Raw genomic sequence first — 22236 nt, 5'->3', positions numbered from 1 at the left:
GGACCTTTCTGTCTCGGTCACCATAGACCTCCATTATTTGAATGTCAGCAGACAGCAAGAAGCCTCCCAGATCTCCAGATGCATTTGTGATATTAAAAAAGTACTCCAGAGTGTTGTTCAGCATGGGGGTGAGTAGAAAATGAAGGCTAATCATGTTTTGGGTGTACTATTCCTTTAACCCACTTAGAGCAGAAATTATATCAAAATAGTAAACAAATATATACATTTTGTATTAAAGACTTTAAAAAATGTTTTCATCCGTCAATACGCTCTATCCAGGACTCCAAGTGGAAAAGGTTTATTTTCACATCTTTATTTCTGTAAAAATTATTCTTTAAGGAATCATTGGTTGTTTGATTATTGTTTCATCGAAATAAATAATCAACAGATTAATCAATTTGCAAAATAATCGTTGTAGCCCTAGTTAGTTTTTACACCTGAGGAGCATCAAGGCTCGTTAGGAATCAATGGTGTGTACCCATCAGACCTCTATATCCTCTCTCCAACCGGATCAGCCTGACGCCTGGGCATCAAGACACAAACAATCAACATATCTAGGGGATCTAGATCTAGTGATGCAGCATCCCCTAGATCCGTTGATTGTTTGTGTCTTGATGCCCAGGCGTCAGACTGTTCCAACCAAACTCCTAACATGTGGAACCAGCTGCTTGTTCAGCTCAAACAAGCTTCAGCTTTAGGGATTTAGAATTTGTTTTTAAATCTTATGTAGATAAATATTTGATTTGATTAAAGGCTTATTAACATAACAGTCATAATTTAGTCTGTGGGAGGAAGCTGGATTACCCAGGGAGAACCCTCACAAGGAAAATAAGCAAACTCAAGCAGAAAGAGTCTTAAAGTTCCTGTTTTCCCAAATGTTTGCAAATAATGTTCGTCTTCAGGTCTTTAGGTTTTATTATTATTCTAAATGCCAAACCTTCTTGTTGGAAACTTGTTAAATATTCTAAAAGTTCCTGACACTGAATCTTTCTGTAGGTCAACATCAGGTTGAGCTCCTTCCTCTGCTCTTCACTCACAAAGTAAATCTAGTTCACCACAATAAAGTATATTTTTTAGTACCGAAACATAAAATACAGTTTTAATTGATCAAGGCAAATGTCTACATTCCAAAGGAAGGTGGATTTGACTTTTCTTCTACAAGGGGCAGGGTTGAAAGCAAACCTGATTAACATCCCTGTCAAGACTGTGCTGCAGAGCAAAACAGGAAACCGAAGAACAGGAAAAGATGAAGACGCTTCAAGTGAGAAGCTAAGTGCTCTTCCAGTCAGCCAGGGAAACCCATTCAGGCCAGCAGAAATCCAGCTGACCAAGAGGAATAAAGGACAAGTCCATTAGGCTGGGATGAAATGAAACCACAAAGAGGGAGAGAAACTGTGTTAAGAAGAACTTTTACAGGCCAGATTTGCCACCAATCTGGAAAAAAAGCTGAAAATGATAGATAATGGTTTGGTCAAATGAGAATTGCACGACTTTTAACCTGACCCTCATGTGAACAATGGGTCATTAATGGGGCGGGCGTGTTCTTTGCAGCAGTATACTACGAGCAAGCTGAATATAGAGGGAGAATATGACAAGTAATGATGCAGCAATCAATCGACCAAAACCAGAACTCCCATGGAGGTCCATCTTTAAACGAGTTCAGAGAGTTCAGCAACATGTGCTTTGCTTTATAAATTAAGGCTGATCTTTGAATTTAGTTGTTTTTTTTGTTAGATTCAAAAAACTTCTAAAGGTTCACATTAGGTTAATCAACTATTGAAATAACTATTAGGTTAATAACTGTTGAACTATTGAAATAATCATCAACTTATTTATTAATCGATTAATCGTTAACTGGAGTGTAGAGACTCTACAATATGCCTTTAGCTGACAGAGTGGCCCACTTACAGCAGTAATTATGTCAAAAATTTAAAAAAATTATATCAACATTTTGCATTTAAGATGGGAAAAGAAAAATTGTCAGTATGCTCTATCCAGAACCACTCAAGTGGAAAGGTTTAAGTTTCACCTACTTTCATTTTGTAAAAACTCTTCTTTAAGGAACCTTTGCCTACCTGATTATTAATCGATTAATCAGGAAAATAATCGACAGATTAATTGATTTGCAAAATAATTGTTAGTTGCAGCCCTAGTTCAAATCACAACCAACAGGATTGATCTGCAACAAATCCCAGGACCTCGATCGGGCAGCATGAGCCTGACTGGAGCTTTTCTAACTACTGAAATGACTAGAAGAGCAAGGTGGCCTTTAATGGCAGCTGGTGCTTCACTAGACTATCACTGCAGTTCATTTATTGTGAAAAATGTATTTTATTCATCAATAATTTTCTTTTTCTTTTTTTTTTTCCCATTGAAGCATTTTGCAAATTTGAAGAATATGATTGAATGTGATTACTATAGATGTTTTGTGATATAAATCACTCTTACTTTTGTGACTGGTGTACTGAAGATACCTATTTTAAATATGTATATTTTCTTTCAATAGTGATGTTTGTGATTGTGGGGCTCTGATTGCTGTGTCATGCATTCACATTTAGCCAAGAACGACTTCAAAAAATTATTGAAGAATGTTTTTATAATTTTCTCGAAAGTACCATTTAAGGCCATATCACCCAGCGCTATTCTGAAGCCAGCAGATTCCCATGGTGAGCAATTGTGGCTCTGTATGAAGAGTTATGCTGCGTTCACACCGGGGGCAGCTGGCGCGACAGAAGCAGCGAGTTTACATGCAAAGTCAATGGTTGATACGCATCAAGGCGCAGCAAAAGGTCCCACGGCACGTTGAGCAGCAGGCACAGCGCGTCTGAACAGCTGAAACAGCGTGTCGGGCGCACTTAAGCATCTGACGCGCCGCAAACACGCTGTTGCTCGAGATGGAACATTTTAATTTTTGCTGCTCGACGCGCCGCGTCAACCAATCAGAGAAGCTGATCTGGGAGCTGGCAGGGAGAGAGACACAGCGCTGATGATCAGAGCGCTATGATCACTCCTCTGAAAGTTTATTGACGCATAAATTAACTTAAAATGCAGCAATCTGCCGGCAGAATATGTTCGCTTTTATTATTCTGGTGCCTGCAGATCGGATTATTTAGATGAAAAACACCTACCAGCCGCCGGTGAACCGCGAGGAGGCGACCCGGCCAGAGGCTGCTGATGAAGGGATTTCTACTGACAGCGCACCGCTGGTATGTGGGGGTCTGAGCGGCTCCGACAGAAATAATATTGGAAGGTGAGATTGTAAATCTGGATGAACTGACTGCAATGATTAAGTTTTCAGGTGTATTTTCTCACTTAAAAACATATTAAAACTACTTTATTCCCACTGATCACAGCAAATATAGCTGCAAGGCAGAGAAAGGATAGAGTAGCTCCGCCCAACGCGTGTCAGACCCACTTTTTCACCGCGCAGCCAGAGCAGCAAAGCTGCTTCAGCCGCGCGTCAGAACTAACTGGTACAAGCAGCAAAAATGAAGCTGCGTCCGGTGTGAACGTAGCATTATCTCACAATTAGAAGGTTCAATTCCAGCTTCTCAGAGTCACATATCAATGTGCTGCTGGGACGGAAAAATAGCCAAAAGCTGCCTTCCAGCCAGGACGTGAGTGTGATTGGGGGAATATGGTAGATTCCTACCTGAATATCAGTGTCTTTGACTGGTTCCAGGGGCTCAAAGGTGGTGGCAGCACTTAGACTTTCCAATCTCTGAGAAATATGAAAGATATCCAGACCTCTGGAACCGAGAAGGATGGACCTGTCAGAAGAACAAATTGAAGGGGAAAAAAACGGTCAGAAAAACATAAAAATAAAAACACAGAAAACTGAGATGCAATTACTCGTGAAAACCACTAGAGATCGCACAAAGATAGCAATAACTAGTGTCATCTGTACAGAAACCACTAATTGCATCTAATGTTATTATGAACTCATGCAATATGATATTACTGTTATACGACATTTCAGCTTTCTAAAAGGATTTGTCGCCTAGGTTCTATAGCAGGGATGTCAAACTGGTTCCAGAAAGGGCCGTGTGGATGCAGGTTTTCTTGCCAACCAAGCAATAGCACACCAGACTCCATTCATCTCATAAAGTGAGTCCAGTTTTAACATGATGACTTGATGAGATGAATGGAGTTTGGTATGCTATTGTTTGGTTGGAAAGAAAACCTGCAGCCACACGGCCCTTTCTGGAACCAGTTTGACACCCCTGCTCTATAGGTCCTAATCAGGAAGGAACAGAATTTAAATACCAATGAATTCCCCACTTACGCTTTTACATCCGCTGCATCTTGGGAGGTTCGGGTCAGCGTGCGGGATCGAAGACGCTCACCAGCCTGCTGGATCTCCTGAAGGTTCCTTTCAACATGCGGCAGTTCCGACACAGCTTCGGTTTCCGCTGCCAGCTGCTCTGCCTGCTGCAGAAGTTCCCCAAATCCTTCTGCATCCATATCTTTACACAGGAGAAAACATTTAGAAATGAGAAACACAGGTAGTGAGAGATGAATGTCCAATGTGTGTTTTACAAAACAAGCAGCACCAAGACTTTCAGTTCAACATTCCTATTTGTTGGCAAACGTTGTTCCTGCAAACATGTTTGGAGTTTTGCATGAACACAAGATGACAAACTTCCTTTTAGTTTTTCCAGTTATACAGTTATAAGTTATACAGAGAGGTTGATCCTGCTATTGAACAATCATGGTATTAATAATTGGGAAAACGTTTTTTGCTAACTGCAGCAATCACAGCTAAGGTTTTCTTAAGTAGTTTGAATCCAAATATTTCCTCCCATCAAATCAGACTGAATGAATCCTGCTTCAGGTCAGTACAGCATGAATATTTCTATTTGATAAATGGAGACAGCAATCAGTGGGGCAGTAGTTGAGAAACTTGAGCAGCAGTATCTTTTTTTAACATGTTTGTCTTTTTTTTATTATTTATCATTTATTTATTATTTTTGTTTTTTTTTTATATCCCTTTTATTTTTGTCATCTGTCATAAACTTAAAAAGTTGGTGTTATGGAAATCATCCATGAAAGTTTGTTTCTAGGGGAAAGGATTTTATTCAAATTATGAATAATCAATTTAAAATAAATTATCAGATAATTGTTTAAAATCTGTATAATCAGATTCATTGATAATGTCCAATGAAAAGGAATTTCTTTCATTGTTGTAAGTTGTCTCCTTCCTCTAGATCCGCTAATCTTTATTTTTGTCAGTCTTGTTAATGTTGTTTGGCCTTTGCTCCAAGAAAAGTGTTTTTGGTTTACAAAGAAACAAACTCCATCCATTGGATGTAAAATAATTGCCATCATAACTTTGTCAAGCTGCTGCCTATCTTTATGAAGCAGGAAAAAGACTAATACAAAGTGAATCCAGTAGAACTTTTTATTGCCTACCTGGAATGGGTGACAATAGTTGAATAAACTTTTGGCTCACAAAATGGTATTGGTGCCCTATTTGTTGGTACTTTCTGATTCCGATAAAACCATTTTAGTGCTGGATCCTGGTATTGGTGTAACACTAATACAAATATTTAAAAAATGTTCATTTATTATTAAAAAAAACATTTTAATCTGTCAATCTGCTCTATCCAGAACTCAAGTGGAAATGTTTTTGTTTTGCCTAGTTTAATATTGTAAAAAGTCTTCTTAAAGGAATCTGTTGCTATGCGATTCTAAAAAAAAAATTTAACTTTAACAGATGCACAACAGAGAAACTCTTGGCCTCTGGATGCCTCTTGAGTTATACCAGCTGTACCACAACCTAGAGAAAACAACTGCAATGGGTCATCGGGGCTGCTCAATAGATCACTAGCTCCCCCATCTGTAACCTAAAGATCTGTTAAAGCCGTGTCCTCAAATTATTAACTTTTAATTTAACATATATAACAAACACTGGCGCTGCATAAACAGATGGCACCCTTTTTTATATGCTTAATAATAATGGTAAAAAGTTTTAGTTCTTATATAGGGTAAACCAAGTTTATCTGAATAATAAAGCCAGGTATCATAAAAAGGATTCTGCAATGAATGGTGTACAAATATCAATTCTGTTTGTGATAAATGAGGAAACCTTTATTTGATTCACCACTAAACTGGCAGGTCGTTTATTTAAGCTTGTGTTTTAATGACTTTTGGGCATTTTTTAAGTGGTTTTTCAACATTTTGCCCTTTTTTATTAACCAATAAACATCATTATATATATTTTTTATATTAGTACTTTTGTCAGATATTGTTTTGATATTTATTTCCCTTGAGAACGTCAAAATGTACGTTAGAGCCCTTTAAGTGAGGAGTTTCTCTTTAAGTTTGTGTTGAATAACATACAAAATAAAACTAAATATCAACTGTTTTCCCCAAAATAAAATTAAATTAAAAACACGTCGGTTCATTTTGAGAAGAAAAATAGAATTTCAAAATATTAAAAAGAGCAACTCTATTATGAAATGTGCAGAAATTTAAATGAATGAAGTCTGAGATGTAAACATGACAGCTGGGCAACTGTTTCAGCGCACATGGAGAGTTGGGGTGCTGTTAGCTTATTACCATAAAAATAACCAATAACGCCGAGTTCTTAGCCTAAATCATACGTCCCACCAGTGTGCAAGAACAAACAATGAATATATTTTATTTAGTAGAATTAAATGTGTAGAAATGGTGATAACATTAGATTTAATATATCTGCCAGACAGAGAATACCGCGTTACCTTGCTAACTGTTAGCCCGAAGCTACGCTTCATTTATGCTAGCATCTCAGCTAGCTAACTTTGTTTTGTTGTCCGCTGCCGACAGCAGGAGGATATTTACCTGTAGTGGGAAGCAAGTGACAGCAGGTGTTCTCTGTATTCCACAGGCTAATGAAAACCCTAAACGTTGGAGAACTTATATTTTTTATTCAGTATAAAATGTACTCCATCTTCCGCCCGGTATTTCAAAGCTTAATTCTTATTGGTGGAAAGAGCGTCCCTACCGGAAGAACATTATTCTTTCGCCTCATAACTTATGTCGCCACCTGTTGGTCACTTATGTATACAAGCTTCAAACATGAGCCACTGCATAGATTTAAATGTGTTTCATTATTGTTGCATTGGAAAGAACAAAAGCCGTTTTGAAAAATGGGAATGTGAAAAATATGCAGTCCAAAATTCTTGATCAAAAGTAACTTTTCTGATTTCTCTGATTTTATTTTTACTTAGGCTATTTCAATATTTCTTTCACTTTTTTTATTTTATTAATCCGTGTTTTTTTGTTTCTTTGTTTTTTACAGATTTAGTATTAATCTTACATTATAACATTATTCAAATATTGCTTTTTTTAGATTTAGTTTTTATAAATTGTGATTTTTCAAATTGCGTTTTCCAGATCATCTTCTCATAACTCTTGAGGGTGTTTCTTTTGGTCTGCATAGACATGAGAAACAATATTTTAATAAAGAAAAAAAAATATTATCTGGCCTAAAGCAGCGTAGTTGAGTTACTAGAGGGTTCAGGCTTGAATTGAAGATAATGTGATCTGTGAAACAATAATTTAATTCCTGACAATCAATCTGACAATTAAAAAATAAAGTAAAAAATATAGATTCTTTAAAACTTTGAAAATAAAGTTTTGAAAAAATAAATATGAAAACATTTGAAAAAAAATAAAATAAAATATGAGAAAAAGGAAAATTACGGTATTGATTTCGAAGTTTTCCAAATTTTCAGTTTTGTATGTTTTTCCTCGTATATTATTTAAGAAACATATTTTTGTTTTCAACAATAATAAAACAACATTCACTCCACACATATAAAAATATTTTTATCTTTTATTACTTGGTTGACCTGTTTGCAACTTAGTTTATGTATAAAGTTTAGTATAATCAATATAATCTTTTCAGATAATCCATTTTACGAGAAAGAAAATATAATTTAAGTGAAGTAAACATATATATGTGACAACCTGATTTTCATAAAGTGATGAATATGAAGTTTCACACAAATCCAGGTATTGACATCCACTCACCTGTGATGGCATAAATTTCTTCTTTTACACTGTGTTTAGTCAAGTGGTCAGAATATTTTAGAAATTCATTCATCTGCTGAATCAGGGCACTGGACGCTTGATTGACAGCTCGACAGACTATTTTCCCTGAGCCGCTCAGCATCCTGTGGGTCACATGGCAACCTGTATTGATCATATAAGTAACTATCATTATGATGACAACAATCTTCTCATGATTTGCGCTCTGATTATCCAAGAAAAAGGGGAATGCCAGGATGTGTGAGGATATTATACAGGGGAAAACAAATAAAGAATAGTAAAAAGTTGTATGTCAAAAAGGAGGAAAAATAAAAATGAACACATTGAAAACTATTCAAATAGTCAAGAACATGTTTTGTTTTAACTGGTTTTTGGTGTGACGTTTAAGTTATATTTGCACTCTGAATTAAATTGGGTCTTCAATGAAACAGCACCTTATTGTTACCCGAGCAGCTAATTGGTTGCTGGGTGGAGCTTTTTCTAGGATTCAGCTCCATCCTGAAAGCTAGCCCTCCCCGGAGCAGGTTTGCCATCTAGGGTTTGTTACCATGGTAACTAGCCTCAGTAGGAATGAATCCAGCTTCTAAAAGTCAGGGTTAAACCTGAAGTTATCTCGCTAATCCAGTAATCCTGCTTCATGGTATTGGCCTTTCGTCATGAACTGCTTTTGTTGTCAATTTTATTCATTAGAATAATTTGTAAATTCAACAAATAAACCTTAAGTGAATAAAAGATGAATAGAATGTTCATCAGTCCATATACAGTACCAACCAAAGATCTTCAAACATGCTTTATTTATCTGTAGGCTACTGTCTTTATGAGATCTTTTACAAAATCTTTCGCCTTTTCCATACACGATACAAAGAATGTAAATCTAAGTAATTTTTCTCTGAAAATAAGTGATTTTTTTTTTTCTTGAATTGAAGTGAGACACTTAGCCAATTGAATGAGACAATTTATACCTGAAATAAGAAAAAAAATATTATTATTAAAAATATTATAAAAATTATTTTGAGTGCGTATAATCTAATTATTTCATTTTAGGGTAAAACATTTCTTATTCCATTGGCAAATCATCATATTTTCCTACTCAAATTAAGGGCAAATACACTTGTTTACATTTTTTTTTACTTCTTTTCAGAATGTTTTGATGATTTTTTTTTTTTTACGAAACAGGGAAATTTCAAGAATGAGTAAAAAAACAGATACCTGTGAAGATATTCAGCCGTCCAGGTCATGCTTAAAAAAGCATCCAAGAGACTTATTCTTCTGAGAGGCAAAATGTCCTCTAGAAAACTTCACATCCAGTTGCCTAGACTGAACTTTTTCAAGCTAGAAAACAGATGAAGCTAAATTTAGCAAAGCCCTAGAAGGAAACCTATTAGAGGCTTCAGAAGACCTGAGGCTTACCTTCATTCAGCAGCACAATCACTTTGAACATTGAGATACAATGAATGGCTCACATCTAAGCATGTTCATATTTTACCGACTAGTCAAAGTACACATATTTATATCCTAGAACTGATGGGTACACTTTAAAGAGAATGTTCATAGATATTCTCCATCCACAGAACCAAAGATGTCTGAGGGTTTTTTGACCTCACTGTCCTCTGCATAGTCATCATTGATGTTTTCTTCCAGACAAGCCTATTTCCCCTTCCCTTCAGTAGCTTGCTGAACTGAAGCTCCCAGAGAGTAGCAATAGACGTGCCCCTCCTCTAAACGTAACGTGAAACTGCCACTAGGCTGGTTAAGATGCATTTAGCTGATAAAAATATTTGTAGCTAGAAAACTACAGGTGTTGAAAGTAGAGGAGGAGTTATCAAATTAATATTATATTAAAAACATAACAGTCTTGAGTCATTTTAGCAGAAGTGGAGATGTTTATATTTTCTGTATTAAATAAGATTAATTAGCTAATTAAGCAAGTTGCATCTAGTCACATAGCTGACCCACCCCTGCTCTGCACTAAACGATGGTTACATTGTGAATACGTACCGTCTCATTTTATTTCTGTATTAAAAAGATACAATCAGTCCCTCACTGCCTTTTGTTAGTAGCTCTACTGTTCTTTTTTTCTATTCTCTTTAAATTTCAACTTTGATTATAGATTCAAATTCCTGCTAGAACTGACCTGTATTGTTTGTTCAATTGTGGAGCATTTTAAACTAGTTTCGTTGTATTGAACACTTGTATAATCTAAGGAAAACGCTAATAATAATAATTGAAGTTAATTGAGAGAAATGTACCTCTGCATTTAACTTATCCCCTTGGGAAGCAGTGGGCTGCCATCGTGGGGCGCCCAGGGAGTGTGTGGGAGTAAGGGTCTTTGCTCAGGGACCCAGAGTGGCAGTCTGTGGGAGTGGGCCGCCACTCCCCCTTCTATTCTATTAGGTGAGGTCTGTAATGAATCATGTAGTTATCAGCTTTTAAATCAAACTATTACTGGTGACAGACCAAAATAACTTCTAACTCATGGATAATGATAATTTAACATGTTTAGAGGCACATTTCAAATATGAACATAACATGGACAACACAGCAGTATGACCATGACTTTATGAAAACAATGGCTTTATATAGTTTTATTTTTGTAGAAAACAAAGTTACAAACTACTGATGTATATTCCATCAGCCAGAGGTCAAAACGAGTCATTTCTCCTAGAAAGCCCTTTCATGAAAGGCATCATAAACAAATCTATTGAGTCTTTGAACACCTCATCGGTGAGCATGTCTGATACAGGAGGCTGCATCTCCATCACCCTCTATCCTCAGAAAGCATCAATCAGATGAGTCGGTCTATAGAACAGACCCAGTCTACTTGAACTGGTTATCTATCAGCGTTCCCTTCATCTTGGCCTTCTTGGCCTCCAGCTCAGCCAGCTCCTGTAGCCTCCTCTTGCTCATGCCCTTCCTCTCCAGCTGCTTCTCGATCACCTTCGCGTTCTGGGCGTAGGAGTCGGCCACCTCCCGGGCTTCGATCTCCTCTTCCTCCTCGTCGATGGTGGACACGGTGACAGAGCTGAACTTCCCCATGTCTTTGGTCCTCTTGGTCATCATCACCCGGACCTTCTTGGGAGCCTCCGGCTGCTTCTGGCTGTAAACGCTGGTGTTACCGAAGCCCTGTCCGAACTTCACCACGGCTCCGTCTACGATGAAGGTGGCCGGGCTGTTCTTGTCCTGGTGTTGGTAGAAGAGCAGCAGCCCGCACTTGCCGCACTTCTTGCGGTGCTGCCGCTCGATGCCCTCTGGCCTCTTGATGAAGGCCTGCTCGTCTTCCTCCACGTTGCAGAACTTGTGCGCGTGTTTGGCTGCGTCGATGACTCTGGCCCGGTCCCGGGGCCTCATCGGCAGCTTCTCCAGCTGGCAATCCAGAACCAGAACCATCTGTCCGCAGAGGCAGTAGTAAACATGAAGGGGCTTCTCTCCGTCGTCATACTCTTCCCTGTCTCTGGTGTCAGAACACACCACGCTCCTGGAGACCACTTTAGGCATGATGTCCGCTGGTCCTCAGCAGCCCTAAACCCGCTGGGATCAATCAGAACCGGTCACACTAGAACCACAATCAGAAACAACGCTGCTACCGAAGCTAAAGCCGAAACGTTTATGCTGGAAAGACACCACTTCCGGTGTTTGTCACTTCCAGAGTTCCTGACTGAAACTAGCGCTCTGTATTTGGTTCCGACGTTGGAGTTTGTATATTAAAGCGATTATATTCACAAGCTATCAATGACAAATATGTTACATGTACACCATGTGTAAGAAATAGATGTGAAATTCAAAAGAATACTAAAACACCATTGCAGGGCCTCTTCAGATTGGATTAATATTTTTACATCAATTCACACAAAAGGGTAAAATTAAATTCATATCGATAGGGTGAAAGATGCCTGGCCAAGTAGTCTTATTTTTCCAGATTTGACTACCCTGTTCTTTTCCTAGAGGTATTATACATTTGTATTTTGAGCAGAGTTCAATAAGATGCCATAAAGACATTCGTTCCTACATGTTCATTGCATCATTCAATAATTATGCAATTATTGAAATTCTGTAATTGCTCCATCTTTTAAAATACAGTTAAGGTGTAGGCCTACTTACTGGCCCAGCTGCTCATCGATAAATCCCGTTCCTGACCTAAGGTCTGCATCACACAGATCCCATCTATCATAACTGTCTGAGAATTAAGTTGAAGAAAAAAAAAAAACTCCCAGCTTAAATGTTTAAGTTCTAAGCCATTGAACTCAACTGTGGGAAAAAAACAAAAAACACGCATATCAAGGAAATTCAGGGTTCAACTATGAAACCATCTTAAACATTCTAAAGTTTCCTGGTTTTGGTATGGTTTATACACTTTAGCAAATCCAAATTTACATGTCAAAAGGAAAACCAGTTGTTAGGCATGCTTATGCCTCCCCCCCCCTTGCATGAAGCAGTTATATGGTTTGATCACTGGTCTATATGCCCTGCCGCCACTTCCTTAACTTTCAACTGCTCCCATTTCCCCAGCTTTCATTACTGGACAACCCAATCAAGGCCAATCTGTCCATTGAAATTGTCCCCAGAGCTTTGAGACAGTGTTATTTGGCCTTTCCAAGGATCAAGTCATTTAATACCCTTACCAGTTTTCCTTTTTCATAGTTAAAACTAAAGCCTCCTTGTCTGAAAGGAGGCCATTCCTAGATGAACAGGATTAAGTTTACACAAGTAATCCCTGTGGTCAAATTCAACCATGACCTTTCAAAAACAAAACCAACCCACTGGTAAATTTTACATTAATATTTATTGAAATTCAAGTACAAAAATGCATTCCCTACAAATCTGGAATATGGCAGATTTTAGAAAGGCTCCTCAGCACAGGAAATAAGGGGTTGATGGGTTTGGCTCCTCACTGACAGCAGCTCTTGTCACAGGAATTTCCTTTGCACACGCATCCAGAGGCGCATTTACTGCAGCCTGATGGGCAGCATGAACAGCAGCCTGCAAGAAAAAGTTAATTAGGACAAATCTTTACACTAGGAAGCATCAGAATTCAAAAATCAGGATAAACATGTCAAGGTTTAAGTACCAATTACAGACAGTGATGGAAAGTAACACAACTTCTTAAGTACTTTGAGTATTTTTTTTGGGGTGGGGGTACTTATAACTTTCACTCCACTGAATTTATAGGAAGCTGCTAGTTACTCATTACTTTTGCCTCAGTGTAGCTTTGTATTGCACTGCTGCGGTTTCTTTTTTAGAAATGCACATCTCACATCTGTGAGAAAAAAAACTCAAGGTAGACATTTGTAGTTTACAAACATTCTTAATACATGAGTTTTTGCCATGTGGCAAAGTTGTTTAGTGCGATTAGTTCTCAAATCAAAATTGCAGTTACTTTGTGGTAGTAGACTTAACCTTAAACCTCCATTCCATAGTGAAAATATGAGAATCAATACACATTAAAGATATAATCAAAATAGCAGTCATTTTACAGGTGGTGTAGAATTAGTAGGTTGTTCTATACGTCAATACATCAGGGGTTTCTGAAGGTTACAAGGTTCTTTAAAATTACAAAGAAATGTAACATCAAAAAAAAAAAATTATGTTGTATTTTTGAGTACTTCAATACTTTAATTGATGTTTGAGCAAGTAACTAGAGTTGATTCAGATTTAACCAAGTATCAATACTTTCACTCAAATACTACTGTTGAGTACTTCATCCAACACTGATTACAGGCACCTGTGAGGCCTGAAGAACAGGCTAGAATTTTAATACAACAAATAAATTCACTTACTCTTCTTGCAGCATTTGCAGGAGCAGTTGGTGCAGGTACAAGAGCCTCCGCAGTTGCATTTTCCAGCTGCAGATAAAAGAAAAAAAAATTTAAATGCTGGTGATGTGGTAAAACATGACAACCAACAAATTAGACATCATTTAGAACCGAAACCCAGAATCAGGGACTCACTCTTGGAGCAGTCGCAGGGATCCATGTTGTTTGATTTGTAGGTGGGTTAGCTGGTTTCTCGTTTGGTCCTCAGAGATCGATCAGCTGTAATGATTCTGAGATTCAGGGGTTGCGCTTTTATAGAGCCAGGACGTCAACAGAGCCGCGTGCAAAGTCACGCACCACAATGCGCACGCTCAGAGCGGTTTGCACACGGCTGCGACAAACAAGCAGGTCTCTCATGAAGGGACAGTTTGCTTTCTGAACATTACATAACAATACTGTGTGTTCTGTTTTCTGGAACATCAAAGGGCTGCAAGTTCTTATCATATGTGGTTATGATATGATAATTACTTGATATTAAATATCACAATAACGCCCAAATTAACATAAGCATAGGTTTTTTAAGGTTTTTGGAAACACTGAAACAAATTGATGTTTCATTTCTCACTGCATTTTCATGAAAAGTACACATATGGGATTATTGTTTATTTTCTAACCACGGAATTACTCTATAAGGAATGTGATCAAAGGGATGAACAAAATTAATATAGAAAAATAGATACAGGGAAATCCAACATTGTACAAGCATTGTAAAGCGTTTGAGCAACTTCCTTATAACAGATAGATGAACTTATGATGATGCATCATTTTTGCTATTTCTACATTTTAATTCGTAAAAACATATAAAAAATACAAACATAAGTTTAACAGTCTTCTTTTTAAGAAGAAAAAACACAGCTAATAAAAAAGATCTATGTGGTCATCATGTTTATTAAATATAAGATTAAAATGATGTTATTCATATTTTTCCAGACGGTTCAGTGGATGGACATGTGACCAGATGCTGTCCAGCTCTGTGCACACGGGGCAGGCAGCGCCCATCCTCTGGGCTCACCGCTCTGCACTCGGCGTCCTGCAGCCGTTTCCTGTGATGCATTTACGCACCGTGTGCTGTGGGATGAGGAACAGCCAGAGGGTGTCGAGCGCAAAAGAGACGTGAAGAATCCACGTCAGTCCCACTGTGCACCAAAATGATTACTTAAATCTAGTTAGTCATTAAAACGTCAAAATGTATTTATTTATTTTACAATAAACGTCTCATTGTTCGTCACCAGGAAGTTTACACCGTTTAAAACTACTGGAAAATAAACTTTTAATTTCAAAGATTTTGAACAAAAAATACTGCTACATTTCTGGAATAGGTGACCGAGAACACGTTTATATTTGCGCAAAATATCAGTACCCTTTCTTATACATATTTACTTTTGATAATTTTCAATTTATTTAAAGCTTTGGAAGCTCGTGTTGCCCTTAAAGGCACCATTGTCACACATTTCGGGCTCTTTTTTGTTTGGGATGAGCTGAGTCATTGCAGGACATGATGAAGGAAAGTAAAACACGAAGCATGACAAGACACATTAGCAGAGGACTGAACCAAAACAGACAGAAAAAAAAAAAATCTGAAGTAGGCTACTTCTATGATTTCAATACTCTTTGGTTATATTAGTTGCTATATTTTTTTAGGATGACGTCACAGATTAAAGAAATGTTAATGTTAGCTCATCATTTTGTGGACCTGGAAAGTTTAGAGAAACGTGTTAATATTATTACAGTTTTATGAAATTTGAAAATGAAGATATTTCATGGTTATTTTCAAACTGTTTCCAGGACATTTTGAGGATTTAACATCAACTAATAAAATCAGTTAAAGATTTACCACTAAAAGCCACTAAAATGACTCGGACACTATCCCACATCTTGATTGCATGTACTTCTCCATATCCTTCAGACTCTGGGAGAACGCCTCAGAGATCTTCCAGTTTCTTTTTCCTCCCAAGATGAAATCCCTCTAAAGTTTCTTTGAATCTTTGCTTGAACTCATTCTGAGACAACTGACCGTTGTAGGTTTCAGGTTCAGACCTAGCGGTATTTAAAACTGTTCAACACTCCATCCACCTTAAGAAAAACCTCAGCTTCACTCTGAATGAAAGTAATCCCGCAGCATGACGATGCCACCACCATGACTATCTATGGGCTCAGTGATCTTGTTTACTATGTGATTATTCTGGGAGATTTCAGCCAGAAGAGGCTTCATTCTTGAGTTGTCTTCCCTTCAGAAAACTGTCCAGTTTCTCTAAGATACAGCTGTTTTCACTAAATCACATGTGCAGATCTTTGGCTGAAATAAACTGAAATCAATCCAATTACTTGGCGAGTTCACAGATTTATTCAAAATGTTAACATTTGCATCTTGCACTATTCACTTTGACTGAATATTGGTTTGCACTGCCGACTGTTTATTCACAGTACCAATTGTTTACATATACAGTTGCAATAACGTACTTTAACTGTAATATGCAATTACCTTTCACTGCACTTTAATTTAGATAGCTTCTGTCCAAACTTTATTCATTCATTTTATAGTAAAACCCATCAGTATATATGCTATTGCACATAACTGTAAAAACCCTTTTTATAGTAATATCCACCTGTATATTATATTGGGTACATATCCAGTTGTAAATTTAGTTCATAACACTAGTGATCTATATATTATATTCATTATTTATAATGGTATTCATCTCTATACCCATTCAGGAGAAACCAATGTGCTATATTTATGAAGCCATTATTTATCCTGCACTTGCTGCTATTGCACTTCTGGTTAGACCCAAACTGCATTTTGTTACCTTGTACCTGTACGTGTGTAATGACAATAAAGTTGAATCTAATCTAATATAATCTAAACATTTTCTCTCGTCACAGAAAATGATTCAAATGATCAACAAATATCAGTAAAACAAAAATTTGTTTTCAATAGTGAGATACCATTTTTTTGCCCCGATACCTGTCTGTGCAGAATTGACCGATACCAATACCATCTGTTTCAAATTGATGTGTGTGTGTATATATGAAGAACTGCATACTACTTTGATGTAAAATTATTGCTATCATGGCTTTATCAAGCTGCTGCCTATCTTTGTGAAGCAGGAAAAAGACTAATACAAAGTGAATCCAGTAGAACTTTTTATTGCCTACCTGGAATGGGTGAAAATAGTTGAATAAACTTCGGCTCTCAAAATGGTATCGATGCCCTATTTTGTTGATACTCGCCGATACAAATACCACCATTTTACTGCAGTATCGGTATCGGTGCAACACTAGTTTTCAACTAATGGTTTTATTTAAGACAATGATCAAAACCAAGTCGGTTCCATATGAAAAACCATTGACAACCCAAACTGGACCTGGTCTGCTTTGCTGACAGACCGCAGGGTTTTCTAGGAGGGAGCTGTCAGAAAGTCAGGCCAACATCTCAACCGTGGGTCATTTCTGTCCACTCTCTATCCCTTATTGCTAAATCATGAATTTGACCTTAACTTAGATGTTGTTCCCAGTTCATCTCCAACCACCTGGATGAGTCGTTGTTGACTGATGTTGGTAAATCAGTTTCTATTGGGAAGGTGTGGACTCTAGTTCTCAGGTGTCCAAAGCCTTAGAAATGGATCTGTAACCTTTTTCAGATTGACGGGATGTCAATGACTTCGTTTTTTCTGATGCATAATCCTTTTCTCCACTGTCTAATAGAAAAGAAAAAAAAAAACAAACCAGATGTCTGCAAGACAAACAGTAACCCACCCAGAGTCAAGGCACCAACACAAACTAGTCCATAGATGACATGACAGCAACCTCTGAAAGGATTACTGGACCAGAGAAAAGACCCATATGTTCAATCTTATGTCAGAAAGATTCATCACACAATGAGAAATATTTGGAGCTTTTATTTTACGTATAACAAAGAAAGAAAACACAAAATTCAGTGTCTCGTAAAATGAAGATGCTGTAAACAGTTCAAGATGGGAACCTCTTGATGTCCAATCAGCTGATTTTTAGAGGTTTCCAAAGTCCTCTTCCAAGATGAAAGTCCTTCCAGACAAATAAACAAGGGCAACCTGCTAGAATGGTCCGATTAAACGGAAGAACAGAAGACAAGCTAGAAAAAGAGGTGTTACGATGAAGACCTGAGGCACCCCACCCACCCTTACACAGTGGTCAGCCTTGGATCTCCATCCCACTGATGAAGCCCTTATGATGCCCTGCACAGAGAAGGTCCGGGTGAGGAGCTTCAGCAGTCTGATTTGTGTGAATATGGGACACATCTAAAAGCTGCAGGGCATCGGCTCTGCAGGAAGGTTGAGTCTACAGTGACCCCTAGTGGTTGAAACCACGAAGGACATGTAAGCAGCCGTTTACATGAGGGCATTAAATGTAGAAATAAACTCCCCAAAATGTGACCATGCTACAGAAAGATGAAGGACATATAGATGTATTTGTTCTCACAGAGAAAACTACCCCCTCTCTGTGCTAGTGCAGTTCTGGATCGGTTTATCAGCTTCCTGAACTTGGAGTATTTTCATGCAGGCTCTGCAGAGCCAGGTCGGTCCACTTCATCTCCTGCTCTTTAACAGACTCGGTTGAGCCTCCATTGTCCTGCTCAGCCTCCGGCAGCTCGCTCTGGAACACAACAAAAACAAAGAGGTCTTTATATGAGAACATGGATGATCCTCAGCACCACTGCTGATGTTTAATTCCTATTAACAGCTTATGTTACATTATGATCGGTTTGCAGCTCATCAGTTTTACTGGAGCAAATGGGCTCACTGCATGAACCAATAACAGTTAAACCTGACTGCTGCTATAAAGCTCCATATAAAAATCCATATTTTCTCCTTTCTATTCGGTACCTAGGTCTGATCCAGAACACCCAGGCATTTAGGAGCCCAGTTTAACCCACTGAGGACATCAGTAAAGCAGCTGTTTACCAGAGGAATGGAGACATCTTCATACGGCAGTCTGTCTTCCCTCCAGGCATCATCGGTGAGATCCAGAACTCGTCCGTCCCGCTGGATTTCACTGTCCATCCCGAGTCCAACCACCGAAGCCGGTCAGAACCGCCCAGAACTTCCAATGAATCTCCACGTAGTAGCTCAGAGAAGAACCGTGGTTGACAGTAAGCTTAATGCAGCTACTTTCTTCTTCTTCCCCTTTGCTTCTTCTTCTTCTTCTATATTTTTTTTTGGCGGTTGGCAAAAACGTTAGGTGAGCATTAGCGCCACCAACTGGTAAGGAGTGTGGACCACATGACAAAAAAATAAAATAAAAAATCAATATTCTGTTATACAATTTAATCTGTTTCAAGAACCTAAAATATAACCTGATATCCTCTGCTTCCTGATTCAGTTTGTAGTAAATCAACAATGTCAAGATTCATTTTCATATTACTAAGTTTCCTAATTAACTTGTTTCTCTGAATCAAATATTTTCTACAACTCAAAATGACATGTTCCACCGTCTCATCCTCCCCACAGTCACATTTCCCTGTCTGAAGTTTCCCTATTAAAAATAACGACCTATTCAATCCTGTGTGTCCTTTCCTAAGTCGTGAAGTAATTATCTATTCTCTCCTGTTCCTTTCTGTTCTTCTCATTTGTCCAATTCTCTTTTGGATTTTATAGATCCGCCTTCCTTTCTTTTCTTCTTCCCATAACTTTTGCCACCTCTCTTTTGTTTGTTTTTTTTGTTTTTTGTTTAATTAGACCCTTTATTTCTGTTATACTAAAACTAACATTAATATCTATCCTTACCTTATTTGTACTCTCCTTAGCCATCCTGTCGACCATTTCATTTCCCTTAATGGTTTGGGCAATTTTTCATACCTGAGTACCCCTCTCAGTCAAAAGTATTGATGATTATCCAAAAATGGAACTTAACTTAAATAAAGACTATTTTATTCAAATATTAAAAAAAAAAATATTAGTATGCTGCCTGGATGTTAGCAAGGAATCGAAATAAATACAAAATAAAATCATGTTATAAACCTATATTTATAAATCTGGAGCTTTTCTGAGTAACTGCCTTATAATAACATTTAAACTTGATGAATTGGGAACAAAATGCGAAAAAAAAAAGTTATAGTCAGACTGACTTAATTAGTTTTAGTTTATTTTCATCAAAACACTTGAGCTGCTTTGATGAACTCTGATAGTTCAGTGTGAAAAACAGCTGATGCAGGCTGTTCTCTACTGTACATCCAGTCTTTGCTTTGTGTTGTGATGTGTTTAGAAGCTAAAGTTGAACTAAAACATATAATAAAAACGTGCTTTTTGGTTGATAAAAGCTTTTTTGATTTTTTTAGTTGGGTCCTCAGAAAGCAAAACAGATCCCAGCCCTATTTTATTTTACCAAGAAATTATTCATGTCTTATTAACAAGCGTGGCCTGGTTACATGACTGACTCCTGGCCTGAAAAAAATCTCCCAGCCCTGCTTTGAACCAATCTGACTGTGTAATCTGGATGAATTGTCTCTGTAAAGTGCCTTGAGATTACATGTGCTGTGAATTGGCACTATATATTCAGAATCAAAACTTTATTTTCAGACTCCTTACATTATTCTCAGAATACTGACATTATTGTCAGAGTTTTTAATGTAATCACAGAAGTCGAGTTTTATTTTCAGAGTTCTTAATTTAGTCACAGAATTCTTACTTAATCTAACTTTAATCTCAGAATTATTCTTATAGAATACCGGCTACTTGTAATATACCTACTTTTAAGGATCCTACTACAATAAACATTATTCCAAATGACAGCTATTAGTGATGAACTTAATGCATGCTAAATGAAATTAAGCAAGAAGAAAACCTAAAGAAGTAATTTCTCAAAGTTTGTGAAAAGATTTTTTCATATATTAACAATTACTTGACAACAAAAACAAATTGGTTAATTATGCACATCAATATACTAACATTAAAGATGATAAGCACAGAATTCAAGCAGAAACAGATTTTGTTTTATGAGGTAAAGAGAAAATTTCTCTGCAAATCATTGAGGAGTCTTTAGTGAAATCACAGATAAATAAATATTTTATTTAAAACGTATCAATCAATTTATGTAGCTATTAGTACTTGTAAACATCAATTTTATGCAGAACCATTACTGATAAAAGTTGGTAAGTAATGACAGTGGAAAAGATGTTTGCCTAAAACTCAAACCTGAAAGAGTTTTTTCCACTATACCTTTTATCTAGAAAGCATTTGATGTTCTAATATATTCGTCTATTTGTTAGCAAAGGCTGTGGAAAAGTATAGTTTGACTTTATTTAGAAAATATGGATGTTTTGCTTATTAATTCTCCTGTTGGAACAGTGTAGATTAACCGTTAGGTTTGGGTGAAACCCCTCAGTGTACATTGCTTATTGCCTGGCCACCCTCATAAAAATGTTCTGGCTACGCCTCTGCACAGACAGTCTCTTAACGACGCTTTTCTATATGGCCCTGTTTCTATGGAAACCGGTCGCTTCCAGGCATCCCGTGTAAAACAAGCGAACCGGCAGGTACAGGAAACGCGGCTGTTGAGCAGAATTCTTGCATTTGCAGGTAATTACGACGACCTGGTCCCTATTCCTCCATTCTTGTATAAATATGTATTATTAAAATGAAATAGCAACCAAAGGCAGAAGGTTAGGTTAGGAGCACTTCCGCTTTGAGGCTGTAACGCGTTGAGCAACATAAGGGACCCACAGAGCTCTGATGAAAGGCATATATTTTTTTGTATATTTCATTTCTGTATGCAATTTCTTTCTTTTTTCCCTTTGTTTCACTGAAAGTCCCTGCTTTATGATGTTTTAAGAGGATAAGTTCTTTTTTTGTTGTTGAGAAAGTAAAATGTAACTAATAATCTACCATCACATATCAAAGGTCCTTCTCACAACAGTCAATAGAGTCATGGGAAACCTGAACGTATATAGATCCTGCTCTATAAGCCTCCCTGCCACCAATACCAGGTGATTTGTTGTTTCTCTTGTGGAGGTAATTTAACGTCTCTGGAACAAGCAGTTCTCCTCTAAACCAGGGGGTGGCAGCAGAGATACCACCAGGATCAACCCATTTAATGTGCATATTATGTAGAGCCTAACTTATTTAAACAGAGCCGATGTATAAATATGTGCTTAGCTTCATTAGCAAGGGCCTCATGAAAAATCTGATGTTAATGGATTTATCTGTGAGTTATAGATGTGTGCGTTTATCTTCCGGTTGGTTCATTGGGATCAGCATAGATTGACCCTAAACTAGTTTTGGCACCTATCAGTTCTCATTGCACATTGGTCCCTGCCTGGTCATCACTATAAACATTTTATGGATGAACTAAAAAAAAAAGGCCATTCACCCAGACCCCCCAAAAATAAAAAGCATAAGCAACTAATCTGAATGATCGG

The 22236-nt window shown here is 37.5% G+C and overlaps 3 protein-coding genes and 1 long non-coding RNA gene across 5 annotated transcripts in view; all 4 read right to left on the bottom strand.

Annotated features, from left to right (window-relative positions):
- nup93 (nucleoporin 93kDa) overlaps positions 1 to 6982 on the bottom strand; it is a 26931-nt gene extending 19949 nt beyond the window's left edge. For both annotated transcript variants that reach the window (XM_015374104.1, XM_015374105.1), the window contains exons 1-3: positions 6823 to 6982; positions 4286 to 4466; positions 3653 to 3770 (exon numbers count right to left, since the gene is read on the bottom strand). In XM_015374104.1, coding sequence (XP_015229590.1) covers positions 3653 to 3770; positions 4286 to 4464 — 297 coding nt within the window. In that variant the 5' untranslated portion in view covers positions 4465 to 4466; positions 6823 to 6982. The remainder of the gene's footprint in view (positions 1 to 3652; positions 3771 to 4285; positions 4467 to 6822) is intronic.
- A 3601-nt stretch (positions 6983 to 10583) lies between these two features.
- Positions 10584 to 11668, bottom strand: LOC107084290 (chromosome unknown open reading frame, human CXorf56). Its single transcript, XM_015374073.1, has one exon. The coding sequence runs from the start codon at positions 11527 to 11529 to the stop codon at positions 10852 to 10854; it is 678 nt and encodes a 225-aa protein (XP_015229559.1). The 5' UTR covers positions 11530 to 11668; the 3' UTR covers positions 10584 to 10851.
- Positions 11669 to 12837: 1169 nt separating this feature from the next.
- Positions 12838 to 14109, bottom strand: LOC107084295. The gene is made up of 3 exons (XR_001481215.1): positions 13980 to 14109; positions 13809 to 13874; positions 12838 to 13011 (listed from the first exon to the last, which is right to left on the bottom strand). It is a non-coding gene; the product is annotated as an uncharacterized LOC107084295 (long non-coding RNA).
- Positions 14110 to 17732: 3623 nt separating this feature from the next.
- Positions 17733 to 19016, bottom strand: anapc13 (anaphase promoting complex subunit 13). The gene is made up of 2 exons (XM_015374077.1): positions 18785 to 19016; positions 17733 to 18476 (listed from the first exon to the last, which is right to left on the bottom strand). The coding sequence occupies exons 1-2, from the start codon at positions 18881 to 18883 to the stop codon at positions 18351 to 18353; spliced, it is 225 nt and encodes a 74-aa protein (XP_015229563.1). The 5' UTR covers positions 18884 to 19016; the 3' UTR covers positions 17733 to 18350.
- Positions 19017 to 22236: the final 3220 nt, after the last annotated feature.

This window comes from Cyprinodon variegatus, unplaced genomic scaffold, assembly GCF_000732505.1.
Source record: "Cyprinodon variegatus isolate N-32 unplaced genomic scaffold, C_variegatus-1.0 Scaffold97, whole genome shotgun sequence".
In the NCBI taxonomy this organism is placed as follows: Eukaryota; Metazoa; Chordata; class Actinopteri; order Cyprinodontiformes; family Cyprinodontidae; genus Cyprinodon; species Cyprinodon variegatus.
Note: the sequence above shows the minus strand (reverse complement) of the source record. Positions and strands in the feature narration are given on the sequence as shown.